The sequence below is a fragment of the Aotus nancymaae genome, unplaced genomic scaffold (genome assembly GCF_030222135.1).
Source record: "Aotus nancymaae isolate 86718 unplaced genomic scaffold, 86718_ANA_hifiasm-v0.15.2.pri h1tg000019l, whole genome shotgun sequence".
Classification (NCBI taxonomy): domain Eukaryota; kingdom Metazoa; phylum Chordata; class Mammalia; order Primates; family Aotidae; genus Aotus; species Aotus nancymaae.
In genome coordinates, this window is record NW_026988431.1 from 33,412,847 (window position 1) to 33,438,675 (window position 25,829).

Here is a 25,829-nt window from a genome sequence, read left to right on the forward strand (position 1 = left end):
CTTCAAGCTCACTAATTCTTTCTTCTGCTTGATCAATTCTGCTATAAAGAAATGCTGCTGCATTTCTCATTATGCCAATTGCTTTTTTCAAATCCAGAGTTTCTGCTTATTTTTATTTATTTCAATTACTTTGTTAAATTTATCTGATAGAATTCTGAATTCCTTTTCTGTGTTGTCTTGAATTTGAGTTTCCTCAAAACAGCTATTTTGAATTCTCTGTCTGGAAGGTCATGTATTTCTGTTTCTCCAGGCTTGGTCCCTGATCCCTTATTCAGTTCATTTGGTGAGGTCATGTTGTCTTGGATGCTCATAGATGTTCACTGGCATCTGGGCATTGAAGACTTAGGAATTTATTATAGTCTGGGTTTGTTTGTGCCCATCCTTCTTAAGAATGCTTTCCAGGTATTCAAAGGGACTTGGGCCCCAACACCAATAATGCTGTGGTTTTTGCAGACTCATAGAGATACCACCTTGATGGTCTCGGATAAGATCTGGAAGAATTCTCTGGATTACCAGACTGTTCTTTTCCCTTCTTTCTCCCAAACAAGTGGAGTCTCTCTCTGTGCTGAACTGTGTGGAACTAGGTTGTGGCGATGCAAGGACCCCTGTGGCCACCACCACTGGGACTGCATTGAAGCCAGCACATCACTGGGTCTTGCCCAAGGCCGGCTCTAACCACTACTTGACTACCACCTACCTTCACTCAAGGCTGTAGAATTCTACAATCAGAAGGTGGTGAAGCCAACTAGGTTTGTGTCTTTTGCTTCAGGGTGGCAAGTTTCCCTAGGTGCTGGGCAGGTCCAGAGATGCTGTCTGGGAGCCAGAGGTTAGAGTCAAAAACCGTAGAATTTTGCCTGATGTTCTATTCTACTGTGGCCAAGTTGGCACTCAAACCACAATATGAAGTCCTTCCTGCTCTTTCTTCCCCTTGCCATTGGCAAAGGAGCTTCTCCCTGTGGCCATCATCACCACTGGCACACAGGGGGTTCTGCTAGGCTACCACCAATGTTCACTTAAAGCCCAAGGGTTACTCAGCCAGCTTGTGGTGAATGCTGCCAGGCTTGGGACTCACCCTGAAGGGCAATGGGCTCCCCTTTGGCCCAGGGCAGGGTCCAATAGGCGATGCTATCCAAGAGCCTAGGCTTGGATTCAGGGACCCCAAAAGCTCTACTCTATTGTGGCTGAGCTGGTACCTAAGGTGACAAGACAAAGTCCCCTTTACTTTTCCCTCTGCTTTTCTCAAACAAGAGGAGTCTTTTATCATAGCCACAACTGGGAATATGCTAGGTCACATCTGAAGTCAGCATGTCTCAGAGCCCAAGGCCCACAGCATACTATCTGGGTATTGCTGCTGGTTATTCATGGCCCAAGGGCGCTTCAGTCAGCAGGTGATGAATCCCACCAGAACAAGGTCCTTCCCTTCAAGGCAGTGGCTTCCCTATTGATCCAAGGTATGTCTAGAAATGTTCGTGAGCTAGGGGCTGGAATTGAGGCGTTGCGACTCTACCCCATGCCCTACCCTACTGTGCCTGAGCTGGTATCCAAGATGCGAGACAAAGTCCTCTTTACTCTTTGCTTTCCTCTCCTTAAGCAGAAGCAGAGTCACGTTCATTGCTGTCTGCCTAGGGTTGGGGGAGGAGTGGTGCAAGAACTCCCTTAGCTGCACTGGCTGGTGTCTCCCTAGGTCTTGTATCACCCTAGTCCTCTGGTTCTGAGCCCACCCAGCACTAAGAGTTGCCTAGGAATTAACTGCAGTCTTTATGTCCTAGACTGTCTTTCAAGTTTACGTAGGACCCCAGAGCACTTTGGCCCACGGTGGCAAGGCTTGCTAAGGAACTCAAGTTCTGATAGCTGGGATGGGTGATTCCACTCTGGCTAGGTCTTGTCCAAATGCTCCCTCCGTGCATTTGTGCTGGCTTAGCCCAGCGTGGCTTTACTCTCTACTATGACAAGGCAGCACTGAGTTCAATGTGAAGTCCCCCAGCTGCTGTGCTCTCCCTCCCCCAAATGCACAGACTCAGATCCCATAGTGCAGCCTGCAGGGAGACAGGGAGGGGTGGCATCAGTGATTCAAAGCTTTCTCTCTAACCTTCTTCAATGCCTCCTTCAGCAATATGAAGTTAAAACCAATACTGTGGTTGCTTACCTGATTCTTGGTTCTTGTGATGGTGCTTTTCTGTGTGTCGACAGTTGTTAAAATTTGGTGTTCCTGCCATGGGGATCAATACTGTAGGCTTCTCTTCTGCCATCTTGGCCTGCCTTCAATTTCTTAGAATAATTTAATCAGTTCATACTGTTTACATTATTGAATATCCAAATACTTTTTGTACCCAACCCTCAAGACACAAGTTCTTCCACAAATTTTAAGTTAGTGTTTAGAAATGTAACTGCAAGTTATCACGACAAAGAATTTTGCATTTAGAAGGAGTCTATTATCTTATGTCTGATCTCTAAGGTCACAACACCAAGGATGTGGATGCTTGTTTGCTGACATTTACTCACCATTCCACCATGCTGCTTCCTGGAAATGTGTTATAATACTCTACATGCCCACCAACAAGAATGACAGAGAAATCTTCCTAGGCCTGCTACTTACAGAATGGGGAAGCACAGTCCAAAGTGGCTTGTACTCATGGGTATGAGGCAGAACACTGACCCTTAAGAAAATGTGACTAAATATTGAGAATATAGAATAAATACAAGGCAGCAAGTAAAGTACTCTTACATAAAATGCACCAAGGATGTACAAGTTGCCCAAGGAAGGTTCAGCCTAGAAAGAGAATATCACTCATTATTTGTGAGTAATATACAAGTAAGTCACTGAGGACACTTATGTTTGGAAATTCTTTACATAAATTTTATCTGAGATCTCAAATCCTTCTAAAAAGTGCATTACATCAAAATTGCAAAAAAGACACTTTCTAAATGAGAGACTTCTATCTACTCGTCTATTTTACCCCATGATCCATTTCCTACCCTAACAGAAATGATGAAAGTTTTTCTTTCTTCCTTTTCTTCCTCCTGCTTTGAAAGGGCAACTGCCATGAGGGGTATCTTAACAGAATGTCCCAATTAATCCTTGCCAGGAGAGCAGTAGCTTCATACTGGCTACACTTAAGAGAGCCCTTGGCATTCCTTTTGCCATGGCCCGAAGATCACTACAGACTGAATTTAAAAGATTGCAACATACTACTTGCAATCTCTCTCCCTGGGTTCCTCTTGTACTCACAAACTCCACTCTAAAACAACCTTAAATTTTAAGCACCGAATAATTGCTTAAGAAATGAAGGGATCTAAAGTTAATTAACTACTTTACCTTAGCAACTATTTTCTGTATAAGAATCTCAAAAGTAATAAAAATTATATAGATGAAGAATGACCCAATACTAAGAAGGGGATGAATTCTGACAGCAAATACATTTTATAACCCTTGTCTCAAAAGATCAATTCTACAAAATACAAAATGTTAAGAATACAATTTACACAGTAAAAATGATTTGTTTTCAGTATGAAAGTACTTTTAATTTCTTTACTGCAGGTACAATGGCATCCAAGTCATCAATTTCTGTAATAAAAAACAGTAATAATAAAAGACAGTAACTACTTTTCCTAGTGATAAATTCACATGAAATAAGAACCTATATGCAAAGGCAAACCCCAAACATAAAGGCAACAATATGGTGCTTTTGTGCACATGAAGTTTTTCTCCAATAGTGATGATAGATTATTACTGATTCAGATACAGACGCTTCACAGGGGCTCTGTTTATAAAAGCTACCACATACCTACAAGTACCCTCTGATTCTAGTATTAACTTCATTAGCAGCATGCCCTTATTAACAGATCCAACTGCCCACATTTGTGATACATTAGTATCTCATTAGATCTATATCACTACATGGGTGCACCTACACGATGAAATCTCAGGTAGAGGCGCTTCCTCCCTGGGTCTCCATGTGAGGACTTAGGAATTTCTTCTCATAGAACACAGTCTTGTCCTCTTTAATTTTCTTGGGAAGATTTCTCAGTAGTGGATCACTCTACCTTTTAGAATGAAAGGTATCTGCCAGCCGGGTGCAGTGGCTAATGCCTGTAATCCCAGCACTTCAGGAGGCCGAGACAGGAGGATCACTTGAGGTCAGGAGTTCAAGACCAGCCTGGCCAACATGGTGAAACCCCATCTCTACTAAAAATACAAAAATTAGCCAGGTATAGTAGTGGGTGCCTGTAATCCCAGCTACTTGGGAGGTTGAGGCAGAAGAATTGCTTGAACCCGGGAGGGAGAGGTTATAGTGAGCTGAGATTGTGTCACTGCACTCCAGCCTGGGTGACAGAGCAAGATTATGTCTCAAAAAAAAAAAGTATCTGCCTAATCAAGACAGCCTTATCAGAGTACAAACCTCAAGTGCAATGTCTTAAAGAGCTTAGCTTGGTCCAGCTTACCAGATAAACGAATCCAGGTTCTTCTCTGACAGGCTCTTTCTGAATTTGCTTTTTTCTTCCTAAGACTACCTTATTTCAGCTAGCCTTATCCAGATCCCAGCCCTACTTAAGGTAATCCACAATGGTGGGTTCTCTAGATACCTACTATTTTTTTCTAGCTTATTCTCTTAAGCCATTATTTAAAAATGCATTCCTTTACATAAAACATGCTTTCTTGGATTCCAACTCTCTCCACTGCTTAGCTGGATCTTGGTTACTCTTCATTTAGCCTAAACACATAGCCCATGCTCTGCTACTATTCATTTAGTTCTTTAAGCTCTCAACTTCAGTCAGAATACTTGTCTGAACCCACTAATAAAGCATCAAGATATGGGAAAGGAAACAAGATAAGCAAACCACAACAGAGAATTTGTTTCGTCCCTTACATTGTGGTAAGATACAAGATCAAGTTATTCCCTGACTCTGCCTCCTACCCAATCTGAAATTATACCTGTTTTCTCACTAAATGAGAAACCTGCCTTACAAATGAACCTCACAGCCAAAGACCTTGGCTGATATGGGGATTTCCTCAGACAATCACATCACTTATATGAGAAAAAGAATGGATTTTTAAAAATCACTAAAGGTACACTCCATATCTGTTACTCAGTATACCATCCTGCACCTACATGCTTAGTGACACCTAGTATCAACAACAACAACAAAAACCTCATGTTTGCCAGATTTAACTTTACCAATGTTAAATATAATGTTTAACCCCAGAATTTCAACTTTGACCAAAATACAGAATTCATCTGCAGAGAAACTTGGCTTTCTGAAGCAGATGATCTTTATGAACCATGCTTAGTGTCATAATATCTGAAAGGAAGTTTCTATAGAAGCATTCTGAAGTGTTACCAGCACACCCTATTAAAATGTTTATTCATGTGCCAAATGTTTATGAATGATGAGAACATCACTGCTTAATAGCCATCCCAAAGCAAGTAGAATCATATTATTCTATGAAACCAGGTTCTTCAGGATATCGGCAATACACTTATGCAATTTTGTACCTCATCTCAAGTTTCACTTTCAAATCACATTTTCACTTGCTGTGATCTTTTAAAATATGTGAACAAGCCTAAATAAAGCATGTTCACTCACTGTCTCCCGTGCTTCCCCAGTGCACATAAAACTGGTCACAAAACTTCCTTTATGTTCACTAAGCTATATATTCTAATTAGATACTTCTTTCACTTATTCTTCTTACCAAGTTTTAATTTACTCATTCTCTTATCTTCCTACCAAGCTTCATCTCCTCTTCTAAAAAGAGCCATTCTTTAAAAAAATCTTTCAAATGAGCTATATAGAAAAAAGAATTCACTAGTGAATAAATCACTTTAAAACTTTAAAAATTGTTCTTTTAAATGTTTTTTCCTCCTTACCTGACAGCAGTAACTTAAAAAAAAATTGTTCTTAATAGTAAGATAAATTAATTTCATAGCCATATATAATTACATTTAAGCTAGATAAGGTCTCTATTTTATCTTATGAGTCCTAAGCAAATTTTTTTCCTTTTAGGAGACACTACTACCAGTGAAGCCTTCAATCTGACCATCTGTACGATGTAACGTTTCATCTTTTCCTTTCTATAGATATTTATGACTTTATGTTACTTCATATCACCGGAGAGGAAATGTTATTTGTATATTTAAAAAATTTTGTAGATAGGTGCTATCTTAAGAAAAAAAAAGAGAAAGGAAGGACCTTCCAAGATCATAAAGTCTACCAATATTTCACATGAGACAATGACAGAGCCAGGATTAAACTAGGCATGGCCAAAATAATGCCATTTCTCATGATAAGGTCCTCCAGCAAAGGCAGTTGCTACCTCTGTTAAGAGTCTGTGTTTCTGTTCTGTGGAGTAATCCCAACAAACTCTAACTGTCTGTAAGGAATGTGTTTCCAGAACTGTTAGTGGTTTCCAACCACTAGGCAAAAATACTAATCCAGTGACTAAGGAACACCTTTCTCAAATGCACTGACATTTATGAAATTAACCATCACCAACAGAGATCTTACCTAAGATTTCAAGTAGATCATTAGTAAATGCCTGAAATGCTGGGAAAAATTCCTCATGTTCTTCCAATTTGTTGATAATGCTGTTTAAAAAATGCACAATTTAAACCTAATTTCTAATTTGAGGTTCTTGCATCTGATCACAAACAGAACATTTTCAAAATAGAAACTATGTTGCCAAATTAAATATAAACTTAATGATCATTTGCTACAGTTTTTCCTTTCTGAGTTCTTTGTTAATCTAATATCACTTTTCTTAAAAAAGCATTTCACGAGGCGGGTGGATCACGAGGTCAAGAGATCGAGACCATCCTGGTCAACATGGTGAAACCCCGTCTCTACTAATACAAAAAATTAGCTGGGCATGGTGGCGCGTGCCTGTAATCCCAGCTACTCAGGAGGCTGAGGCAGGAGAATTGCCTGAACCCAGGAGGCGGAGGTTGCGGTGAGCCGAGATTGCGCCATTGCACTCCAGCCTGGGTAACAAGAGCGAAACTCCGTCTCAAAAAAAAAAAAAAAAAAAAAAAAAAAAGCATTTCAATATCAATGTAAATGTTAAATTTATATATAACATTCTTAACATGGCAAATTTCCCATTAAGCTCAAGACTTCTTAGAGACACCATGCTTTTATAGCATTTTCTAAAAATAATTGGCTTTTACACCCAGTATCCTACTAAACATTAAGAAAAAATATCAGGCCGGGTGCAGTGGCTCACGCCTATAATCCCAGCACTCTGGAGGCCAAGGCGGGAGGATCCCTTGAGGTCAGGAGTTCAAGACCAGCCTGGCCAACATGGTGAAACCCCACCTCTACTAAAATACAAAAATTAGCCAGGCGTGGTGGCACATGCCTGTAATCCCAGCTACTCGGGAGGCTGAGGCATAAGAATTGCTTGAACCTGGGAGGTGGAGGTTGCAGTAAGCTGAGACTGTGCCACTGCACTCCACCTGGGTGACAGAGTGAGACTCTGTCTCAAAAAATAAACAAACAAACCAGGTTTTATGTTACAGATACCTTGTCTTTTAAAAAATCCTTAATATTTATCTTTTAATCAAATAATAAATATACTATTAATGAGTATTCAGTGGTCTATAGTAGTGTCCTAAAAATCGGACTTATTGATATGATCAGAACTACATAAAGTTGCTAACAAGGTTTGAATTTCTCCATATATAATATTTCCTGAGAACAGGATTATGCTGAAGAGTTCCTGACCTTTATAGACCGTACAATCTATTTTTATCTTTAAAATACTTGGCATTTTCTCTGTCCCTAAGGGTGTGCGATTATCTTAGATTGTCAAGTTGTTTAAAAGATGCTATTCCAGGCTGGGCGTAGTGGCTCACACCTGTAATCCAAGCACTTTGGGGGCCAAGGCGGGCAGATCACCTGAGGTTGGGAGTTCAAGACCAGCCTGACCAACATGGTGAAACCCTTTCTTTAAAAAAAAAATAATAAAAAAAAAAGATGCTATTCCAAGGCTGGGCACAGTAGCTCACACCTGTAATCCCAGCAGTTTGGGAGGCCAAGGCAGGCAGATCGCTTGAGCCCAGGAGTTTGAGACTGGTCTGGCCAATATGGTGAAACCTTGTCTGTCTCTCTACCCATGCGCGTGCACACACACACACACACACACACACAAATTAGCTGGGCATGGTGGCGTGTGCCTACAGTCACATACACACAGAGAGAAAAGATGCTATTCCAAATAGGGAAGGTAAATGAGTTTTGAAAGTCTTTAATTTCACCCCTCCATGAATTCTGGACAATACTTATTTTTTCTTTTATTGTTTTTAGAGATAGGCTGTCACTATGTTGCCCAGACTGGACTTAAACTCCTGGGCTCAAGTGATCCTCCCACATCAGCCTCCCAAGTAGCTGGGACTACAGGTGTGTGCCACCACACCTGGCCATTCTGGATGATACTCTGTAAACTTTTGAAACAAGTACCTCTGGAGGTCTTCAGGTCCTAATACCTGCATAACCTGCTCATTCACATCTTCATTAATCAGCCTACACAGTTTTCCAACAGTGCTTACCAACACACACAATGAAGATGAACTATCTGCAAAAGAGAAATAAAAGGATATTTCAACAGAGAATTTCCAAAATTACATACATCAAACATTTTATGCTTCAGTTATCCTCAATTTTTTTTACTTAAAAATTTTTTAATCTACTTTTTGTTAATTTATTAAAAACAATTCTTAAATGGGGACCAAAAATGACAAATTAGGTCATCACCTAATTCTAAGAGTTCTTGGAGGTTTCTCACAGCATTGTTCATTTCTCCAAGCCTAGTATAAACTTCATTCATTCGAGGATAGACTCCATTTAAAGAAGGCACATCAAATAATTTTTGGAAGTGAGAGACAATAGCTTGCAAAGTTTGCAAGTTTGGCATATTACTGTCCTGTCCAAAAGAGAGGTAAAAAAGAAAGAGTTCATATCTTAAAATAATCCCAAATAAAAACTTTTAAAAGAGAAATAGAACTCTAGTAGAACAAATATTAATATCCACATCATCAATTTTTGACATAAGAGTACATTAGAATGTGACCATTTATATAAGTATTAAGTATTACCTTTTCTTTATTTTCAACTTCTTCCAACATAGTATCTACTATAAACAACAAATCTTCAACTTTGATACCTTCATTTTCTTCCTGCTTCTTCCAATTATGCCAAGGTACCAATTCTGCAGATAGTGTTTTCAAGGACTTATACAAATCCTTTATAACAAAAGAAACTATATGGTATTATTGATTTAAATAATTTCTATAGCAATATAACACAATTAATAAAATTATAAGTTTTATGTATTTTATAAAATTAATAAAACATTATACAGGCAGGTTAAAAATATATATATATGTAACCATCATTGGTATTGTTTAATAACACTATTACCAATTTAGAACAAGTCAGTTAAAATTAGGTTTCTCCAGGTAAACATAGGCTTTACAGAAAACATTATATATTGATTATTCTGAATCTGGGTGCTCTAATTAATTTTATGTTATTTATTATTGTTTCATGTTATTATTTTGAATTATTGATACATAAAGAATAAACTTGCCCTTGTATTTTAGTTTTGAATATAACAGATTCATTGAGATGTAATTCAGATACCATAAAATTCACCCTCATTAAGTATACAATTCAGTTTTAATATTTTCACACAGGTACAAACATCAGCACTATCTAATTTCAGAACATATCCATTACCCTAAAAAGAAATCTCAGACTCACTCACAGTCCTTCTTTCCTCATTTTCCCCTTCCCACAGCTCCAGGGGTTAACCTCTAAACTATTTTCTGTTTCTATGGATTTGCCTATTCTGGACATTTTGCATAAATGGAATTATACAATAAGCAGTCTTTTATGAATGGCTTCTCTCACTTAGCATAATGTTATAACATGTACCTCCAGGCAGGTTTTCAAGGTAAAAGGTTCTCTAAATGTATTCTACTTTATAATACTCTATTTTGTTTTCTTGGCCTAGTTGTGATGCCCTAAGTGATTTTAAACTGTGCACAATGGGCAAGGCTACTGAATTTAGAGTTCTAGACTGGTCAATGAACAAATATTTACTGAACATCTACTACAGGCTGAGAATCCCTAATCCAAAAGTCTGAAATGCTCTAAAATCTGAAACTCTGAGCAACATGACACTCAAAAGAAATGCTCATTAGAGCATTCTGAATTTGGGATTTTTGGATCAGGGATGCTCAAATGGCATATACTTCAAAATCTGAAAAAAATTCTTAATCTAGCCCCAAGCACTGCAGACAAGGGATACTCAATTCATATATGTATGGAACAGTGCTTAGTCCTTTAGAGCAATGCTGTCCAAAAGAAATGCAATGTGAGCCACAGTAATTTTAAGTTGTCTAGGGCCATAGTATGGAAAGTGAAAAGAAACATGTGATATTAACTGTAATAATATATTTTATTTAACCCAATATATCCAAAATATTATCATTTCAATATAAAATCAATATTTTAATTTTTCCCATATGAAGTCTTCTAAATCCAGTGTATATTTTACACATCTAACACATCTCAATTAGGACTAGCCACTTTTCAAGAGATCAATAACCACATGCGGCTAGAGGCTACCATACAAGACAGCACAGCTCTAGAGAACAGAAAGAAGTATAAGAAATTCTTCCTTTTTCTAACTTATTTTAGTACTTCACTTGACACTCTCCACTTAAGGCTCAGACTTCACATATTGGTATCTTTAACCTTTCAATTGGTAGGAAGACAGTTACCTATTTTAGTAATTCGTAGCAATACATTCTGTGTCAAATGAATGTTTTACAATCAGTGCCACTAGAATTTGGGGGGAAAAAAAGGAAGAAACAGCATAATGACCCCTTTATTAACCAATGCTCCAGCTACAAGGCACATTTATAAAGTAATTTATGGAAAAAAGCACACCCAATCTAATACATTTTTGCTTCAGAATAAAAGAGTATTACAAAGCTAAGAAGAAAAGATGTTCTGGTCTCCTAAGCAGTGAGAGGATGGTTGTAGCACAATCCATCAAGTAAGCTCTGAAAAATGTAAGAGGGTCTCCTAGGTTCTTTACATTGCCCAGTGGTGGAGATGTAGAAGTACTACCATGGGCCGGCCTACCATGTATATCTGGCCTCTGAAGCACTGGAGAATAGGAAAGTCAAAGTATTCAAGAGTGTACTGGGTTGGGGGAAGCTATAACATCTGTAGTTCACCTTTCTTGGAAAGGCAGGAGGGAAAAGACAGAAAGATGGAGGCAGCTGGCTCCATGTCTCTCCCAGCTTTCTTTTCTTCCAATTTTTAAAACTAGTAAAATAGACATAAAATTCACCATCTTAACCAGTTTTAAATTTAAGTTCGGTGTTATTAAAAATATTCATAATGTTGTGTAACCAACACCACCATCCATCTCCATAACTCTTCATCTTGTAACACTGAAACTTTATACCCATTAAATAGTAACTTCCCATTTCCTCCTCCCCCTTGCAATAACCACTCTACTTTGTCTTTATGATTTTCACTAAGTATCTCATGTAAGTGGAATCTTCCTGTGACTGACTTATTTCACTTAGCATAATGTCATCATAATGTTCACCCATGTTGCATGGGTCAGAATTTCTTTCCTTTTTATGGCTGAATAATATGGCACTGTATGTATATACCACATTTTGCTTATCCATTCATCCCTCAAACCTATCCTACTCTTTAAAGCCAAATTTAACCTAAGGGAAAAAACTAATCTGGGAAGATAGTTGTCCCAAACTTAGAGGTTGCTACATTATAAATAACCTTTGATATGAGGCCTCAGAGAATCTCATGTAGTTTCTTAATTTGGACCCTAAAACTGTAGTATTATTAATATCTGAGGCACTGCTCAAAATCCATGAGTTACTTCAATGGCAGAGTAACTAATTCTTAATAATTTCCTTTTAGGTGCCCTCAGAATATTCTAATATAAAGTGAATTCCTGCCTCCTCCCACTCAGAAAACTATACAATAGCAAGAACCCACCACCACGGCAAAGCCTTTCTTGGGGGCTATAATCAAAGTGTTCTCTTTCTCCTCCAGACTCTAGAGCACAAGTTATCTGCATCATTCACTTAGAACTTAATCACAGGTAATCGATTTTTATGTCACTCATTTCTTTTAATGATATTATAAATGATTAAATTTTGTTTCATATTTTTTAATATATTTTGTTTCTCTAATTAGTCTGAATCTTGTGTTTATCCCATAATGGCTTAGCATGGCAAATGGACAATAAGTATCCATTAATGTGATTCTTCCCTTTGTCTTTTTCCTCTTCTAGTCTTTTCTCTTAGGAAGGCTAGGGCCTTTTCTAGTCCATCACTTCTGAGAAGGACAAAGGTAGAGTCAGCACTGTTCCCTCCTACTGGGAGAACCCTCTGACCGGCACTGATTGAGGAAATACCATGATTTACACAATTACTAATTATTTTACCCTCTTCTGAGATACAGAGTGGAGGAACTCCAGCCTATAAAGTAAGTATATTTATCCAGCATTGTCACTCAATCAAAATGTCTATGTATTGTATAGCTGTCTGAGCCCTATATAAAAAGGAAAATTTTTATAAATTAAAAAAAAATCTATAAAAAGAAATTTTAAAAAATTAACATCACCACCCCCAATTTTGTTGTCTTGGAATGTATTATTCTGCTTCATTAGTTTAACAAATATTAATTGAGCACTCATGCATCAGGAGGATATTGGGGATGTGCCAGAGAACAAATAAGACAAAACACTGTCTTCATGGAGCTTATATATTCAAACAGATATCTTCTGCATTATTTGTACTTCATGTAATAGGACTTCTGTGGTAAACACTGTCACTGAATCACGTTTTCAGTAACAGACATACGCTATGTATTGTATTAGTTACTAAGAAATCTAAAGTTTAAAGAGCAAAGAAGTTAAATGCTACTGATTTCAACTATTTACTTTTCAGCAAACTAGTTAACAAAAACTGATAAAACCTGAAGCTACGCAATAAACACACAATAACTCTATAAAGTAAATAAAATGTAGGCTTCCATGAATAAATAGGATAGGGAAAGGTAGGGTTGGCTGCTAGCTTACTATTTGTTCTATAGAATAAGCAGAGATGGAGATAAACTCAGTTCTGAGAGACAGAAAATAAAGTGTGAACAGGGAGAAAATATCCCCAATTATAATGAAATAAAGGCTAAGACATTATATCTGAAGAGGAATAAGGGCCAAGAAAATCGTGGCATGGCGATAGCAACAGGAGGCAGATGAAGGTGGAATAGGGAAGGGCCTAGAAGTACAACGTGGATCCACTACAGATTTTCAATAGGGCATTAACCCAAAAATTTCTTGTCTGGTAGAATCTTAGAGGAGGTAAAGCTTACAATAATGACAACATCAAATAGACAGTACCTAAAACAGATATGTAAATAGGAAGATTTCAGTTTTAGATAATAAGCTTTTTCATCTTTACAGTTAACACAAAAATTAAGCTCTATTTAATTTTTACCCCAGATTAAGTCATATTAATAAAGCACATAGAGTCCAATAGATATTCAAAGCATATAAAGAATATTCAACCCCTTACCTTTAGGGATGTCAGCTGATCTGCCCACATTTCTATTATGGGAACGAGATGCTCAAATCCACAATCTTGAACAAGATCTTTATTAAAATTTTGGGAACCCCCTTTGCTCTGCTTATAAATTATTACTGGAGCTCTTGGATTGTGGATAATTGAGTTGATGCTACACAGCACCTTTAAAAAAACAGTGTATTTAGTCAAAATATTTATCCTATGCCTACAAAGTTATATATTTTAATGGTGTGCTTTATATGTCTATATATTACATATATATATATATTTCATTAAATATACAAAGAGAATTATCATAAGGAATTGGCTCATGCAATTATGAAGACTGACAAGTCCCAAGATCTGCAGTGAGGGAGCGAATACCCAGGAAAGCTAATGGACGTTTGCAGTCTGAACGCAGGCAGACTGAGATCCCTGCAAGTGCTGTTTCAGTTTGAGTCTGAAGGCAGGAAAAAAAACAGTGTCCCATCTTAAAAGCAGTCAGGCAGGAGGAGTTCTCTCTTACTCAGCCTTTTGTTCTACTCGGGCCTTCAAATGATTGGATGAGGCCCGCCCCATTAGGAAAGGCAGTCTGCTTTACTAATAAGTCTAGTGATTCGGATGTCAATCTCATCAAGAAGCACCTTCCCGGACACATCTGAATAACATTTAACCAAATGTCAGGCACACTGTGCCCCAGTAAAGTTACAACAAAATTAACTATTAAAAATGCCCATATAATCACTACCTAGGTTTAACAATTGTTAGTATTTTGCCATGTTTGCTCACTATCTGTATTTTTAGGTGAACCATTTGAAGAAAATGTGGACATCCTAACTCTTCACCCTCAAATAATAAAGTATGCATCTTTTAAAAGTGGGCATATTCTCCTACAAACTGACAAGACCATTATCAAATGACTTAAGGAAATTAACAGTAATCTCCAGGCTGAGTATGGTGGCTCATGCCTGTAATCCCAGCACTTTGGGAGGTTGAGGCAGGAGGATCACTTGAGCCCAGGAATTCAAGGCTGCAGTGAGCTATGATAATACGCTCCAGCCTGGGCAACAGAGCAAAACCCTGTCTCCAAAAATAGTATCATTGATGCCTGGATTGAATTTTAAATATCTTAATATGTTAATACAGTATACTATTTGACTATAACCCTCTCCCCATAAGTGATGAGTTCTACCTTACATATTATCCAAGAAAAAAAAAGGAGACATCAAAAAGCATGTTTAAAGAGAGAAGAATAAAGCCATACATGACAAACATCAGTCTTTTTGTCATGAAAAATTAATTCAATACCTGAAAGTATCTCTGGTCAATTAGGGCCTGTTGCTGATTATATTTGCTGGGCTCATCTTTTTTCTCTGTGTCCTCAGCCTTCTTATGACTAATAAGCTCCTGTAATCTAAAAGGGGGAAATAAAAATCAAGATAATACAAAATTATTTCCTAGACACTGTACCAAGATGATAAACTAAGTCAATGATCCAGCCACCCTTCCAAAAACCTTACATCACTTTACTTACATGTGTGCACACATGTATGTATGTGTATATATATATATTTATAAACACATACACATATGCATGTATAGTTTAAACTTTTTAAAGTCATATTGTCACCAGAAAACAAGAAGGAATAAATCACAAATCAGAAGGAATCTCTGAAGACAGAAGAGATCAGATTGAAGAAGAAAGTTCTAACCACTTCCCAACACACACTCACAAAAGACAGAACAAGAGAGAAATACAACAAAGGATGGAAGCAACTTCCATCCAAGGGGCTCCAAGCCTACAGACTATAGGCAAAGGGAGCAGGAAGCATAGGAAGGGCCATTGGTTTGGGTACTGTAGCAACAACAGCTAGACTTTTGGTCCCTCTCTCTTTGTATTCTACCAGCAGCAAAGAACAGACCACAGCGATGCCTGGACCAGTCAAAAGGGTATGGAGATCCAAGAGACCATTGTCCCAGGTGGCTGCTAGATCGCTGGGGGAAACGAGAGTCTCTTCACCCAGAAATATAACTATGTATAAGAGTATCCACCTAGTAGCAAACAGTTGTCCTTCTCCAAGTATATCTGAAGATAGGCTGTCTTTCTCCTCCCTCTTTACGCCTTTGAAAACAGTACAGTAGTACCCACTGATCTGTAGTTTCACTTTCCATGGTTTTAGTTACACAAGGTCAACCAAGGTCCAAAAATATTAAATGGAAAATTCCAGAACTAAGTTTTACATTGCACACTATTCTCAGTAGTGTAATAAAATCTCACACTATCCCACTCCATCCCAGCTAGGAAGTGATTCATCCCTTTGTCCAGCTTATCCATGCTGTATACACTACCTACCAATTAGTCACTTAGTAGCCATCTTGGTTATCAGATCAACTGTTGGGGTATCACAGTGCTAATGTTCAAGTAACGACCTTAACTTAATAATGGCCCCAAAATGTAAGAGTAGTGATGGTGGAAATTTGCATATGCCAAAGAGAAGTCATAAAGTACTTCCTTTAAGTGGAAAGGTGAAAGTTCTCCACTTAAGAAAAAAATTGTATGCTGAGGTTGCTAAGATATATAGTAAGAACGAATCTTCTATCTGTGAAATTATGAAGAAGGAATAAGAAATCTGGGCTAGTTTGTTGTTGCACCTCAAACTGCAAAAGTTACAGCCACAGTGTGTGATGCATGCTTAGTTAAGATGGAAAAGCATTAAATTTGTGTGTGGAATACATGGACAGAAATGTGTTCCAATTGATAGCAACTGGGTTTGGTTCTATCTGAAGTCTCAGATATCTACTGAGGGTCCTGGAACATATCTTCCACTGATAAGGGGGAACTTACTATAGTCTCTTAATAAGCCTTCAAATTACCCCTCTTCAATTTGAATATACTATCAGTTTCCTGCTGGGACTTCAACCCACTAAACTAACTCCATGGCTCATTAATGATGCACTCTGACCTGCTGTTTGTAAAACAGAATAGTAAAATTCCAGCATGTCATTTTCCTGTTGAAAACTGATTTCTCATTGCTTTATGTGCTAAATCTAATTTCCCTGGGCTAGCATTCAAAACTCAAATTCTCCATGCTGTCAGTCCTAACACAATATTTGTGGGGTTTTTTTTGTTTTGTTTTTTGGAGATAGAGTCTCTGCCTATCTTGCTTCACTGCCTCCTAGGTTCAAGCGATTCTCCCTGCCTCAGCCTCTTGAGTAGCTGGGACTATAGGCACGCACGACCACGCCCAGCTAATTTTTGTATTTGTTTGTTTGTTTTTTGTTTTTAGTAGAGACCGGGTTTCACCATGTTGCCTAGGCTGGTCTCAATCTCCTGACCTCAGGTGATCCACCCAGCCTGACCTCCCAAAGTGCTGGGATTACAGAAGTAAGCCACTGCGCCTGGCCAGTCACACAATATTTCTCCTGACTCCTTTTTTACTTGATTCTACTACTTCCCTACAATTACCTATTCCAGTCACATATATTTGCCCTTACGTTCACTCAGTTGCTATTCGCTACTCTATTCGCTACTCTAGTGAGTATATCCCAAGTCACATTATAAATAACTTCTTACCTATTTACCACATTCACATTCTTCACAGTTTTGCCTAAAGGCAGTGTCATAAGCATATTATTTAGAACAAAAAAGGACATAGAAAAGCTGATATGGCCTCTAGAAGGACTAGAAATAAACTGATATATCTGAATTTAAATGCCAGTTCCTTTCACTTACATGAAAATATTCAACTTATCAATGAATTGTTTGTAAATCTAATTACCAAATATTATACTGTGGATATACACATTTTTGCTGTCAGTGCAATAACCTAAATATATAATTGCATGTACTGATTACAGTTATTCTGGGAAATGAAATGTGATTCCATTAACCAGATGAATAAAGAGATACCCTCACTTAATGACAGTAACTAAAATTTATTGGGAGCCTGATGATGATAACTAGTAGGTACTGAGAGCCTTCTCTATGCAGGAATTCTAAGCACTTTACATGTATTAACTCATTTAGTCCCATTGTTTTTCTAAGTTTATAGAAAACAATGATTAGTAAAAGCTGGGGACTCATAGGAAACTGGTTCACTTGGTCTCACAGAAAATATCCGCCACTAACAGTACTACTGAAAACTTCACGTTCTGCAGAATCATGCAAGTAATTAATAGGGCTCAAGAGAAAATAGTATTAGAAACCAGACTACTTACAACTGATGTAGCTTTGGAACTGGAGAACAAAAACAATTGGTGCCTCAGGGGTTAAGTTGGACAGATCAAGCATGTCTGGAAGTTGCCTCAGGAGGTATTAAAAATGCACAGACAACAAAGAAGAAATGTTGGCTTAAGGATGCCAAGACATGAAGACTGAAGTGGAGCCCTGGGCCAAAAAAGCTGAGGTTAAAATGGGCAAAGGAGGAAGTGCAACTTGCTTCCAGCCTATAGTCTGTCTAATGCTGGGGGTTGGGGAAGGAGCCCAGAGTACTGTTGTTTATTCTAAATTTTCTTAAACTAGAGCTAAAAGGGCACTTGCCTGTGTACTAGCAAAGCTTGCCCTCTTCCTGAAGGCTATAAATACTACTACTGTTATTCTAGTGCCTTGAGTCTAGGAAAAACCACACATGAACAAGACAATTTCTATGTTATATTGCTGATGATTCCCTTACTTTCTATTTGCACAACTTAATTGGCATTTTAGAAACCTGTGTTGTAGCAGCCTGGGCTATACTCAGAAACATGCTAGAGTTGTTCTATAGTCTCCAGAGCAGTCAGGAAGGGCCTGAAGGATATTAAAAATCCCCTAGGAGTGGCTAAGGGTACTTTATATGCTTTGCAGACACTCATTCCATGTATTCAGCAGCAGTAACTATGTTCTTTTGTGGACATTGAGAAAACAGAAAACTGTACCTCCAACTTAAAATATGCTGTTATCTCCTATTTTGTATAGCCATCTCTATATCTTTCTATGTGCAGAAACTTTATAGCTTTTAACTGCGTTCTGTTAGAGCCTTTCCATGATCTCAGTGGAATAAGATCCATGCTGGAGATGAGGAACAAGTTAAAAAGAGGACTGCCTTTTTTAAAATCCCACGAATTTAGCTACATTGATGCAAAACACATAGGTGCATCAATGTGAACCTCTCAAAGCTATACTGTGTTCCCCAAATTTTTTACCCTACAATCGTAGGGCTTTCTAAGATGGTTAGTGATGAAAAGAAAGGTGGTGGCCGGGTGCGGTGGCTCACGCCTATAACCCCAGCACTTTGGGAGGCTGAGGCAGGTGGATCATGAGGTCAAGAGATCGAGACCATCCTGGTCAAAACGGTGAAACCCTGTCTCAACTAAAAATACAAAAAAAAAAAAAAAAAAAAAAAAAATTAGCTGGGCATGGTGGCATGCGCCTGTAATCCCAGCTACTCGGGAGGCTGAGGCAGGAGAATTGCTTGAACCCAGGAGGCGGAGGTTGCGGTGAGCCGAGATCGCGCCATTACACTCCAGCCTGGGTAACAAGAGTGAAACTCCGTCTCAAAAAAAAAAAAAAGAAGAAGAAAACAAGGGTGGTTCACTTCAACCTAGCACCAAACTCTGAAGGCAAGGGTTTCTCTAGGTGAAAAGTCCAGCTCCTGGCTAAAATCCAATGTATTATATTTCAGGCACAGCTATAGGTAATTACAAAGGCTTTGCCTGGAAGATCTCATGGCAGGAAAGCTGTCCACTCCACACCAGACATGACGCACAGCTTGTCCACTGCAATCTCTGGAGAGAGTTGCACTCCAGGACGCACCTCCTTTCCTTCCTGAAAGCCATACTACTATTGTTATACTAGTGCCTTGCCACAAGCATTTCTGCATTCCTACCCTAGGCACCTCCACTGGGGGCCTCTTTACTTGGAGCTTAGACTGAAGCATGTGTCAAGTACCTCTAGCCAAGATCTCCTTGTTGGTGGAGAAGCCTTAATTAAAATACTTTTCTCTACTCTGACTCAGTACTTTTCCACTCCTAGCCTTTCTTCTCCCTACACCTTAAAACAGCAGGAATCTTTTGTGCAGGGCTCCTAGGCAGTGAGATGGTTCCCTCCATCTGAGTGTGTGTCAGACTGTTCCTCACCTGGTGCCAATTCAGAGGGAAAAATGCAACACTGAGGAGTCAGCCCTTTTAATTTTGGCCTCTTGTTTATCCTATAGCAGTAAATGAAAAGTTGGATTATTAATTTCAGTTTGGCTCATTGGCTTCAAGAACTGTCAGCTCAACACAGAGTGGCATTAAGATTTTGTTTTTACCCTAGCAAAACATAAATAGTATTGAAAAATTCAATGAAATTAGTGTAGTACCTTTCTTTATCTTACAGGGGCAGACCTATTTAATCACTTCTTAACAATTTAATTTTATAATCAGCCCCTTTCTAGTATTAACTCAAGAAGAGTCCATGTTCTCCCAGGTTAAATTAATAGTCTTATTTGACATTGAAGGTTGGTTAACTACAAATCTAAAAAAACAAACTCAATTTTCTCTGGTTCCAAAAGGAAAAGAGACTATACCCTCTTTCATTTTTCTTGTAGCAGTTCCTTTGGAAAAATCTGTAACTGTAAATCCTTTATCTCTTTAAGATGTAGGTAAATCTTATTAAGAGCTAAATAAGGCTCTTGCCAGTTTTGAATCCCAGCAATGTCTTTCTTGGGGCCTTTGGAACCATTTCTTTGAAATGTGAACAACTCGGAAGATGGTACCCTGTTTCCCTATCTCTAATAGAATTTTATCTAGGGTCCTGGCCCCAAGTTGTAACCTCTTACTTATCAAAAAGACATTATAAGTTTTTATTTTTCCTCTCATATAGATAATTAACATGTATATAATGGATTGTATCTGCCTGCCTATTTAAAAGGGTGACATTTCTTCTGTCTTTGCAATATCTCTAACAGATTTCCTGTAATGTGCATCACAATCTGATTGAACACCTATTCAGTAATGAAACTATTTCTTTTTTTTCCTACATTTGTAAAGAGAATTCACTGGATTGACAGATTTTATTTTTAATTATTTCTTCAGCATCAGTAGTACTTTGAAAAAATATTCTACATCTGGCACTACAGAAAATAAAAATTTTTTGAGTTTTACTTTGAAAAAAGCTTTTTCACTGAGTGCTTGGTTTAGTTCTAATTGTGTAGTAGCTAAGAGTATGAGGTTTGGAGTCAAAATGATTGGGTAAGGATCTGATTTCTATTCAAGTTCTTCCATATACGGGTAACCTGTATAACTTGGGCAAGTTATATGATACTTCCAAATTTGCTTCCATGTCTAGATACTACCAAAGTTGTAAACTTTAAAAACGATTTAAAAACAAAAACACGCTGGATGCAGTGGCTCATGCCTGTAAAACCAGCACTTTGGGAGGCCGAGGTGGGCAGATCACGAGGTCAACAGATCGAGACCATCCTGGCAAACTGAAACACCATCTCTACTAAAAATACAAAAACTACCCAGGCATGGCAGCGTGTGCCTGTAATCCCAGCTACTTGGGAGGCTGAGACAGGAGAATCGCTTGAACCCAGGAGATGGAGGTTGCAGTGAGCCAAGATCATGCCACTGCACTCCAGTCTGGGTGATAGAGCAAGACTTCATCTCAAAAAAACAAAAACAAAAACCACACACATCATTTCTTCACAATTTAGCAGAAAAATATAGGAGGAATTGGCTCTGAATCATAATTTTAAATGGCAATAAGTTACTCTGAAGACCAGAGCCCAAATAAACAACTATATACACACATATATATATGTGTGTATATATATAGTCAGTTCTCATTATTCATGGTAGTTATGGTCTATAAAATCACCATGAATGCTGGATTAGCAAATACTGAACCACTACTCCTAGGAGAAATACAGGGTCAGGTTCCTGCGAGCCTCTGGTCACATTTTCCTTAACTGATCAATATATAACCTCTTTGTATGTATGTTTCTATTTAAAGACACCTTTTAAAAAATATATTGTCGATTCATTAACACAACTCATGGACAACAGGGCTCCATAACTCATGCCTGATAAAGCTTATCTAATAGGTGTATTTTTTCTACAAGGTATATTATAGCCTTCTTGTGCATAAGAACAACAAACGGCACTTCAGCCCTAACTCAGGGGCCGTCTTAAAGAAATCATCCTAAAAAAAATTTTTTTTTTTTTTTTTTTTTTTTTTGCATTTCTGTTCTTTTTTTTTGGTGATGATACTCAAACAACAGGGCAGAACATCATCTCGTTTGAAAACTAAGCATGTGTGTCTTGGGTGACCCAAATTATTTGCCACTCTGTACATGTCCATGAATGACTGCAGGTACTGTATTTATTTTGTGACTGTAAATAAATTTTAGCAGGTGGGCAAATTTATAAATATGGAATCTATGAATAAAGATTATATATCTCTATATGTGCTATATATGTGTTAAGTCCATGCACGTGTATACGTGTGTGTGTGCATATCTTACACACTTGCTTTAGAGTCAACAGGTTTCCTTCTCTTTTTACCTCCCCACATCCTCCTTTTCCCAGTTGCTTCTCTCTCAATCTCCTTTCTCATTAAAGGCACCCACAACTACCTTGTTATTCAAGGTTAAAACTTGGGAGACTTTTGATTCTTCCTTTTTCCCCCACAACTCCCCATAATTAAGTCCAATTAGTTCTACCTCCATTGTCCAATTCCAAATACTTCTCATCACCTCTACTTCTGCCACCTTTGACCATGTCACTACCATCTCTTGTCCAAACTCATACAATGGCTACTCTCCCACTATTTTACGTTTCGTACTTACAGTATATTGAAACTGTATTATTTATTTTTTCATTGTCTTTCTCCCTTCATGTAATCTCTATGAGGAAACTTTTCTATTTGGTTTACCACCACAACCAGTGCCAAGAATGCCAAACAGATCTAAGAAGAATTATAAGTACCCAAAATGTCAAGGAATAGCAGGAAAGGAATAATTATTCATTGACTATGCATGATCCCTTCTGAACCTTCCACTTCTCTTTTCTTAGTTTTCCTCCCCTATTATCTTTTTATTGTGGGGAGGGGCAGGGACAGAGCTCTGTTGCCCAGGCTGGAGTGTAGTAGTGTGATCACAGCTCATTGCAACTTTGACCTCCTGGGCTCAAGCAATCCTCCCACCTCAGTCTCCTACGTAACTGGGGATACAGGTATGCACTACCACACCTGGCTAATTTTTAAATTCTTTGTAGAGACAAGGACTCAGTACATTGCCCAGGCTGGTCTCAAACTCCTGGACTCAAGCAATCCTCCTGCCTCAGTCTTCCAAAGTGCTGGGACTATAGGCGTGAGCCACTGCACCTGGCCCCTATTATTTTAACTCAGTATATAATTCCTGGACATCCATGATACTTGCCTGTCACTGTTACATGTTGCCATAGGAAGGAGGAAACATAGCTGTCACTGAAAACTGAATCATATATGCTAATACAACTGACTTAATACATTTAATGCATATATTAACTCATAGCTTTCAAAATATTTCATACCAACACTCCCCAGACTACTTTCTCAAATCCCATTCCCTTGAATCAAAGAGTACACATAGATAATCTTCAAAAAACACCATCACTGTTTCAGATCAACTCTTTGAAACACTGAGCACTTGCTTTTCAAAGTCAGGAAGGGTACAAGCAGCAGATACAAATGGCTCACTGCATTCCCTCTGGTACATTTAAAGTGCGATAAGGTTCACTTTAAAATATTCAGATCATAACTACCAACAACAAAAATTGGGGGCTTGTCACTTCTAATTTCATTGATTCTCTTGCAATGCTTCCATTACTTCCAAAGATAATTTTCTATTTAAAATCTTTGTCCTTTATTACTTCAGGCAACTACCTTTTTTTTGCTCTCACTTAAGATGAATATATAGCCAAATCCAACACAGTAGAAATTGCTCTTAAACTGTGAAACCAGAAATACTCTCTTTTAATGTCATTTTTCCCATAAGTCCAAATCAAAACCACTAGGAGGTAGTATAAGCTGACATGTAATAAAAATAAATAAAAAACCCTAATAAAAGCAATAATTTTGGTAAAAATATAATTACTTGACATTTTTCTTAAGGGCTTTTTCCAGTTTCTTCACTTGCTGTTTATAAAGTCTTAATTCATGCTGTGTGGGCCTGTGGAAAATAAACAATGATAAATTAATTCAATTTACTGAATAAAACCATAAAGGTACTTAATAAATGACATACAATACTTCGTTACTTGTCACAAATATACTTATTAAATTTCTGAAAATATTTCATGACTCCTAATTTGGCATTTACTGGCCATTTAGATTTCTTCTTCTGTGTAATCCCTTATTCAAAACCTTTTAGTCATTTTTTGCTGCTAATCTATTACTTGTTTTTATAGTGAAATATTTCAAGTATACAGACAAAAACAGAGAATATTGTAACAAATCCTGGTGTATCCCCCACCTTGCTTTATCAAATTTAAATATTTGAATAAGATTCAAATTTTAACTCAAACTTTATACACATACTATACTTAAAATTCCACATGTCCCTCATTAAAGTCATTCTTCTCCTTCCCATACCATAGATAACCACTGTCCTCAATTCATTGTTCATTATTCCCATGTATGTTTTTAACTTTTTACTACATATTTATATAATCATAAATTTACATATTATTGCATGCAAGGTTTTCACACTTTATATAAATGGCTTATGCTGTAGGTATCAGGCCCCTCTCCACTAAGGTATAAGCTTTTTTATTTTTTTTGAGACAGGGTCTCACACTGTCACTTAGGCTGGAGTACAGTGGCATGAGTTCAGCTCACTGCAACCTCTGCCTCCCAAGTTCAAGCCATTCTCCCACCTTGGCCTCTTCAATAGCTGGGACTATCATGCCTGGCTAATTTTTGTCTTTTTTGGTAGAGACAGGGTTTTACCAAGTTGGCCAGGCTGGTCTTGAACTCCTCACCTCAGGAGGCCCGCTTCAGCCTCCCAAAGTGCTGGGATTACAGGCATGAGCCACTGTGCCTAGCCTCCAGGGTGATTATCTTTTTTTTTTTAATTGCATTTTAGGTTTTGGGGTACATGTGAAGAACATGCAAGATTGTTGCATAGGTACGCACATGGCAGTGTGACTTGCTGCCTTCCTCCACATCACCTATATCTGGCATTTCTCCCCATGCTATCTCTTCCCAACTTCCCACCCCCTGCTGTCCCTCCCCTATTTCCCACCGACAGACCCCAGTGTGTGATGCTCCCCTCCCTGTGTCCATGTGTTCTCATTGTTCAACACCCGCCTATGAGTGAGAACATGTGGTGTTTGATTTTCTGTTCTTGTGTCAGTTTGCTGAGAATGATGGTTTCCAGTTTCATCCATGTCCCTACAAAGGACACAAACTCATCATTTTTTATGGCTGCATAGTATTCCATGGTGTATATGTGTCACATTTTCCCTGTCCAGTCTATCATCGACGGGCATTTGGGCTGATTCCAAGTGATTATCTTGACTGTGATTGTTAGGGTGATTATCTGGATTGTAATTACCTGTTTCACAGGTGTATACATATATCAAAATTCAACAAATTGTATACTTTACATATATATGCAGTGTACCATACATCAATTGTAACTCATTAAGCTATTTTTTTAAAGCAAAAAAAAAAAAGAATCTATTCCAAGTTTTTTTTTTTAACTGAGATAGGGTCTCACTCTGTCACCCAGTCTGGAGTACCACTAGTGACATGATCGTGGCTCACTGTAGCCTCAACCTCCAGGGGTCAACTGATTCTTCCACCTCAGCCTTCCGAGTAGCTGGGACTACAGGCATGTACTATCACACCTAGCTAATTTTTACATTTTTTGTAGAGAAGTAGTTTTGCCATGTTGCCCACGCTGGTCTTGAATTCCTGCCTCAAGCAATCCACCTGCCTCAGCCTCCCTAAGTGCTGAGGTTACAGGCAAAAGTCATTGTGCCCAGCTTATTTGAAGTTCTTAGCTAGTTTTATCTTCTTCAATGTGGACTCCAATTTTCTCATTTCCCTTGCCTACCAATGTGCTCTTGTTCCTTACATAAGTTAACATGAGAGAGAACTGACTAAAATGAGTATATTATATACTCATGATTAGCTTTAGAACAAAGGAGAAAGAATGGTGCAAATTCATATTCCAAATTCCAGTATACATTTACTTTTCAAAAAATGAAGAA

General features: G+C 38.1%; 1 protein-coding gene across 8 annotated transcripts in view; it reads right to left on the reverse strand.

Annotated features, from left to right (window-relative positions):
• Positions 1-25,829, reverse strand: part of CEP70 (centrosomal protein 70) — an 86,292-nt gene that overhangs the window by 9,766 nt on the left and 50,697 nt on the right. For 5 of the 8 annotated variants that reach the window (XM_012451122.3, XM_064378735.1, XM_064378734.1 and 2 more), the window contains 8 exons: positions 23,708-23,782; positions 14,919-15,024; positions 13,623-13,793; positions 9,090-9,236; positions 8,749-8,917; positions 8,455-8,569; positions 6,505-6,584; positions 698-3,565 (listed from right to left, as the gene is read on the reverse strand). In XM_012451122.3, the coding sequence (XP_012306545.1) occupies positions 3,504-3,565; positions 6,505-6,584; positions 8,455-8,569; positions 8,749-8,917; positions 9,090-9,236; positions 13,623-13,793; positions 14,919-15,024; positions 23,708-23,782 (925 nt within the window). In that variant the 3' untranslated portion in view covers positions 698-3,503. The remainder of the gene's footprint in view (positions 1-697; positions 3,566-6,504; positions 6,585-8,454; positions 8,570-8,748; positions 8,918-9,089; positions 9,237-13,622; positions 13,794-14,918; positions 15,025-23,707; positions 23,783-25,829) is intronic. The other 3 variants (XM_064378738.1, XM_064378737.1, XM_064378736.1) reach the window with 3 other exon arrangements.